At 60.3% G+C, this 6,777-nt stretch overlaps 1 protein-coding gene across 1 annotated transcript; it reads left to right on the plus strand.

The window, feature by feature from the left end:
• The first annotated feature begins 336 nt into the window (after positions 1–336).
• On the plus strand, positions 337–6,300 carry EN1 (engrailed homeobox 1). Its single transcript, XM_081241848.1, has 2 exons — positions 337–2,110; positions 5,229–6,300. The coding sequence occupies exons 1-2, from the start codon at positions 1,219–1,221 to the stop codon at positions 5,543–5,545; spliced, it is 1,209 nt and encodes a 402-aa protein (XP_081097974.1). The 5' UTR covers positions 337–1,218; the 3' UTR covers positions 5,546–6,300.
• The last annotated feature ends 477 nt before the right edge of the window (positions 6,301–6,777 follow it).

Raw genomic sequence — 6,777 nt, forward strand, 5'->3', positions numbered from 1 at the left:
ATCTCCGACCCTCCTCGTCTCCCCCCCTCCCCCGTCCACTACACACACACACACACACACACACACACACAGCATACAGGCACACCCCGACAGAGACAGCAACCTTTCACCCTTAATAACAGCAAGAAAAAGCCAGAGCAATAAAATAAAAGGCTGCTTCTTAAGCATGGGGGTTGCCAAAAGAGCCGATTCCCCTGTCTCCTGACCCTGCGCCCGGCGCGCACGCAACCGTAACCCTGCATTTCTCCAACAAGTTGTTTATGGAGTTGCTTCCCTATTTGCCTACACCCCGAAATACAACCCTCCGCGGTCTATTTTGCCCGTTCCTCGGTCCTGGCCTGAAAGAGGGGGAGGGGCTCGGGTGCGGGTTGGGGAGGGCGGGCCGGACACGCGGGGCCCGCGCCGCGGCACCCCCTGTCCACCAGCGGCCGCCGCCCCCGGATTATTTATCCGCAAAGTCCCGCGCGCGCCTATTGGGCCGAGGCCCGGGTGTCAGCGCGAGTCCTGGCTCGCCATTGGCCCCGCACACGTGCGGCCCTGACTCACGTGCTTCCGGTTTGAAGGCAAAAAGTGTGCCTGGGTGATTTTTTTTTAAGCGAGAGAGTTTGAGCAAAGATCCGAGCTGTCAGAGATTTGAAAAAAAAAAAAAAAAAAAAAAAAAGGCAGCCCCGGCGCTGGCGGAGACGCGCTCTCCCTGCAAAAAAAGCAAAGGCGATTAAAGGCGCTGCCAGCCTCGCGCTCTGGGCACAGCTGAGCGTGACACTCGGGGAAGTCAAACCCCTCAGTACTGCCTAGGAAGATGGCTAGACTTTAAAGACTATTTTTTATCTTTAAGAAAAAAAATCTTGGAGATTTTCTTCTTTTTTATTGCTTTCTTTTTCCTTTCCTTTTTTTCCCCTCTCTTTTTGGCAGTGGCTTACTCCCCATTTAAAACAAATCATTGAATCTGGTTGCAGAAAGAAAAAAGAAATAGCCAAGTGTCTCCATATCTGGATGTCTACAAATTAGAGGGAGAGACAGCGAGATCTGCTCGATAAGAGCAAGCGATCCAGGCCAGGCGCCTGGGCTTTTCTTTCTGCACCCGCCCCGTGCCTTCGCTGGGGCTTCGCCGGCCTCCTTCCTCCGCGCACCCCCACGGGCCGCTGGCAAAGTGGGGTGGGGAGCGAGGCGGGGGGGGCGGGGGCCGGCGCGGCGGCCGAGGCGGCGGGGCGGCCGAGCATGGAAGAACAGCAGCCGGAACCTAAAAGTCAGCGCGACTCGGGCCTCGGCGCGGCGGCGGCAGTGGCGGCGGCGGCGGCCCCCGGCAGCCTCAGCCTGAGCCTCAGCCCCGGCGCCAGCGGCAGCAGCGGCAGCGATGGAGACAGCGTGCCGGTGTCTCCGCAGCCCGCGCCCCCCTCGCCGCCCGCGGCGCCCTGCCTGCCGCCCCTGGCCCACCACCCGCATCTCCCCCCGCACCCCCCGCCCCCGCCGCCGCCGCCGCCGCCGCAGCAGCAGCATCTCGCGGCGCCTGCTCACCAGCCGCAGCCCGCGGCCCAGCTGCACCGCACCACCAACTTTTTCATCGACAACATCCTGAGGCCGGACTTCGGCTGCAAAAAGGAGCAGCCGCCGCCGCAGCTCCTGGTGGCGGCGGCGGCGGCGGCCGGAGGAGGCGCAGGAGGAGGTCGGGTCGAGCGTGACAGAGGCCAGACCGGCGCAGGTAGAGACCCTGTCCACCCGCTGGGCACGAGGGCGCCAGGCGCCGCCTCACTCCTGTGCGCCCCGGACGCGAACTGTGGCCCACCCGACGGTTCCCCGCCAGCCACCGCCGGCGGAGCGGGTGCGTCCAAAGCTGGGAACCCGGCGGCGGCGGCGGCGGCGGCGGCTGCGGCGGCCGTGGCAGCGGCAGCGGCAGCAGCAGCGGCCAAACCTTCGGACAGCGGCGGTGGCAGTGGAGGCGGCGTGGGGAGCCCGGGAGCGCAGGGTGCTAAGTACCCGGAGCACAGCAACCCGGCCATCCTGCTAATGGGCTCAGCCAACGGCGGGCCCGTAGTCAAAACTGACTCGCAGCAGCCCCTCGTGTGGCCCGCCTGGGTCTACTGCACGCGCTACTCGGATCGCCCGTCCTCCGGTGAGTACCCAGCCCCAGGCTGCGCGCCTTTCGGCTCCGCGGACGCCGCCCCTAGAACTCTTAGCCTCCGGGTTGGGGAGAGCATGCCGGATCTCGGGCGTTCTCTTCTCTCACGCCTGCTTCCTCCTCCTTGACCTCGGTCCCAGTCACAGTCGAGCGTTGCACCCAGTTTTGCGCTCCTGGATTCTGCGGCCACCTCCCGGGAGCGGGAAGCTCGATCCTTCGGTTTTGAACTCCGAGCCCTTCCGGCCTTCTTTGTGTTTTACCTTTATTATTCTTAGGAAAGACACAGGCAGTCATTGCTTTTCCGTCCAGGGAAAGGGGGTTTTAGAATCAGCGAGAAGGTGGGCCTAGAAATCTGGGTCTGAAATCCCGCCAGCCTCGTCCTGCGGAGGCCGAAATCGAGCAAAGCTGTGATTAGAGTAAGCATCTTCACTTTGTGTTCTTACAGACACAAACACCATGTCGATATTTTCTGCGGAGAGCTCACTTGCATAGAGATAGATTTAAGGAGACACAGGGAGAGAGAGAAACGCGTCAGATCGCTGTCCCTCTTCCCCAGGCCGTGTAGCCAAGAGAGTGTGACCCGGGTGGGTGGAATTCAGGGAAGGGCGGTTGCCGAAACGGTGGGTGCCGAGAGCCCCTGGCCCCTGGCTTCCTAGAGCTGACAGACAGACAGTGGGAGAGAAGACAGGTCAGGCTCAGGTCAGAAAGCTGGGCCGAGGGCATGAGAGACCCCTCCGCCCCAGCTTCTGCGAAGCGCGCCTCGCACATCCTCCCGGCCCTGCCCCTTCCTTCTTTCACTCCTTCCTTTTGCACGTCTGCCAGAGAGCAGATTTCTGTCAGCCATAGGCCCGTTTTTCTCGATTTTCCTTCGGCCCTTTACCCACATACTCCTTGCGCTTCGAGAACCCCAAGCTGAGACCTACTGTGGGACAGCCGCTAGGCCCCGGGAGAGGAGGCCGAGGCCTGCCCGCGTCCCCGGACTGCAGCTCCCGGGAGGCCGGTGGGCGCCACGAGGAGGGCGGCAGGGGTTCTTGGCCTCCGATTGGGGTTCCGGCCACCTGGGTCTGGCAGGAGGCCGGGCACGGCGGAGCGGTGCGCCGCTCTACTCTGGCTGGTCTCCGCCTCTCCACCGCTGCCGGCTGGGCGCGGATCGATGCGCGCTATCAGCCCCCGCCATCTCGAGCCCCGTTATTGACACGGGCTCCCTGAACCTCCGAAAAGCTGCTTTGATTGACTCGCCTGATGGATAGAGTGATTGAGCTGTCAGGCCGTGAGGCTCGGGCTGGCCAGGAGGCTACGATTTTATTACAAGTGTTCCTCCCTCGGCACGCGCGCGCGCGCACACACACACACACACACACACACAAACACACACACATACACACAACAACAACAACAACACTCTAACCACGTCCGGGACGCACAATGCGCAGCAGGGTCTTTCTGAGGATGTACACGTTTCCTGGGCCATCTCTGCTCGCTAGGCTAATGACTACACTAAACCAAGGCCTTCCTCCCGTCCCACCCCGCCTCCAGTGCTGTCTGCACCGGGCTCAGGAGTGGGCCTTGTCTTTGTTCTTGGTTTTGCTTTTCTTCTTACGAGCCTGGGAGGCAGGGTGCTGGCTCCTTCCCCTGCATGAGCAGTTCAGGGAGACGAACCCCAGCCCAGACTTGCGGGGCGGCCAGGCCTGGACTCTTTTGTCACAGGACAGCTGGTGACCCCAGCGCTGGTCTGCCCCAGAAGCCAGCTGCCCAGTTTGCTCCTCTGTTGCTAGGTTTGGAGATGCCGGGGAAGACCCTCCTTCCAGACAGTTTTATAGGTTAACAGCCCTGACAGGGACTTCACTTGACTCAGGAAGCTCCCATAACCATGACAGGGCCCAGCAAGGAAACTCCAGGAGACTTGGGTGTGCAGGCTGATGGGCAGAGATGCAGGCTTTAGAGTCAGCCTCCTCTCTTTTCCCTTTTCTCTTCAGGGCTGGGCTCCATAGCAGCCCTCTTCGCAGACTAGGTTCTGAGGGCACTTCACTTTCCTAGGAAGGTTTCCTGTGGCCTCTTCCTATACCCATCTTAGAGGCAAAGCACAGATTTTTGTCGGGATTGTCCCACTCTCTGTGTCCCTCTGCCCGTTCTGCTCGTGGATAAAGAACCTTGCAAACAGGCGGGCAGGGAAAGCAGCTCTGGCTTGCTTTTGTTATTCAGTCTTCAATCCTGAAATTGCAGCTTCTGTGTCCAAAAGAGAGATGAGGGAGACGTGCCTGTGCTGCTTGCTGGGTGCAGGAATGGGGAGGGCCCTCTGTTTCTTACTGGCACCATCCAAGGGACAAAACAGAGAACTCAGGGGCCAGGGCACGTGGGTAAGGCATACAACCGGGTGAAGGCCTTTTCTCCCTCTTCAGGGAAACGGGTGGTCAGCATCTTCCTGGGACCCTATAAAGGGCTTCATTTTAAGCCACAGGGACAGAATAGCAGGTCGAGAGAGCAGATGCTGAATACTTTGGAGCGAGACAGGTCTCTCACAGCGCCCTCCCTATCCCCTTGTTTTCTGGAGTCAATAGCTACAAGCAGATGGGGTCTTGTTGTAGGTGTGTGGGTATAGGTGCGCTTCTGGAGGAGGGGGAGAGGATTGGCTTTCAGGCTGGCGATTTCCCCAGGGCAATCCTGTCCTAGTGTCTTTACTACTCCAGTGTTGAGCCTCTTTTTATTCCGGGACTGTGAAGACAGCAGGCCCCTGATCTCCAACTCTGGGTTGGGCCGGATGGAGCTCCAAATACCTCTCCATCTTGGACTCTGTGATTTAAGCCTATCCCACGGCTCTCCTGTGCTGACCTGGGGTGTGGGTGCACACACAACTTCGGCCAACTTGCTTCCGTGACCCTTCGGGCATCCCAGAGGGGAACCCAGCGACCCCAGCAGCCAGCCGATTGATCTAGGGGCTAGCGGGCGAGGGGGATAGGTGGGGGGCGGCGGCAGCGGGGCCTCGGCTAGCGCCCAGGATGCGCGGGGCGCGATCCCCGCTCGGCTCCGCGATTCTCACGGCTTCCTCTGCCCTCTCCCCCCTCCCCTCTGCCCTCCTTCCCCACCTCCCACCCGGCCCTCTCCGCCGCTGCAGGTCCGCGCACCAGAAAGCTAAAGAAGAAGAAAAACGAGAAGGAAGACAAGCGGCCGCGGACGGCGTTCACGGCCGAGCAGCTGCAGAGACTCAAGGCGGAGTTCCAGGCGAACCGCTACATCACCGAGCAGCGGCGGCAGACCCTGGCCCAGGAGCTCAGCCTCAACGAGTCCCAGATCAAGATCTGGTTCCAGAACAAGCGCGCCAAGATCAAGAAAGCCACGGGCATCAAGAACGGCCTGGCGCTGCACCTCATGGCGCAGGGACTCTACAACCACTCAACCACTACGGTCCAGGACAAAGACGAGAGCGAGTAGCCGCCGCCGGCAGGGGCCGCGCGGTCCGGCCGCCGCGCCCGCGCCCCCTCCTGGTACCGCCACCGCCGCCTTGCCGGCCCCACGCCCGGGGAGAAATAATCAGCGCAAAGGAGGAGGAAGGGAACAACAGGGAAAAGAGAGAGAAAGGGGTCCCCAGGACGGAGAGTCGCGTTGGAACGAGACATTTTTCCAAAGGGAGAAAGACTCGGACAGGTGCTATCGAAAAATCAGATCAGTTCTCTCTTCACAGTATAAGGGACGAAACTGCGAACTCCTTAAAGCTCTATCTAGCCAAACCGCTTACGACCTTGTATATATTTAATTTCAGGTAAGGAAAAGAATTATGTGTAGCGATCTCTATTTGCTGGACTTTTTATTAATCTCCTTTATTATTATTGTTATAATTATTATAATTATTATAATTATTTTATCCCCCGCCTCCGCCTCGCTGCCCCCGGCCCAGTTTCGTTTTCTTTTGAATGTTACTGCTTCTCCGGTGCCTCCCGCCCCGCATCGCTGGCCCTCGTTTCTCTGGGACTTTTCTTTGTGTGCGTGAGAGTGTGCTTCCTCGCGTGTCTGCCCTTCTCCCGGCCCCCTCTGTCGGTCTGTCTGTCCTGCCCCCCACCCCTTTCGTTTTCCGGAGACTTGTTGAGAAATACGACCCCACAGACTGCGAGACTGAACCGCCGCTACAAGCCAAAGATTTTATTATGTTCAGAAACCTGTAGTCTGAAATAAAGTGTACACTGTGCTCACGAGCGGCTGGCGGCCCTCCTCTTTGCGGGCTGGGGAAGGGCGAGGGCGCAGGCACACGGCGGCCCGGCGCACAGCGCGCGCTCACCGGGCTGGGAGCCCCGGCGGCTCGGCCGGGCGTTAAGATCCATCACCACACGACGAATACGGGGCGCCAGGGGGGCGCGGTGGTTGGGGCGGCCCAGACCCGGGGATGGCCCGGGTTTGGAGGGCCTGGAGGGACACTCTTGGTCTCCGATCGCCTTCAAAGGATCCCAAAGGCCGGAAACCCCCCGTCCTGACTTCGGACACACTGCCGGGCTCTTGGGCTGCTTCCCGCGCAGAGCCAGGACCAGCCCGGCTGCAGCCTGCTCTGGTTCAACCTGCTTCTCGCTCCAGCTTGCGTCTTCTCTTTCTCTGTCTCTTTTGTTTTTCTGATGCGAGTTTTGCTGGAGGTTTTCTCCTCTAGAAGCAGAAGGCCTTCCCAGGGCGGGGCAGCG

The sequence above is a fragment of the Mesoplodon bidens genome (genome assembly GCF_964165515.1).
Source record: "Mesoplodon bidens genome assembly, chromosome: 8".
Taxonomy (NCBI): domain Eukaryota; kingdom Metazoa; phylum Chordata; class Mammalia; order Artiodactyla; family Ziphiidae; genus Mesoplodon; species Mesoplodon bidens.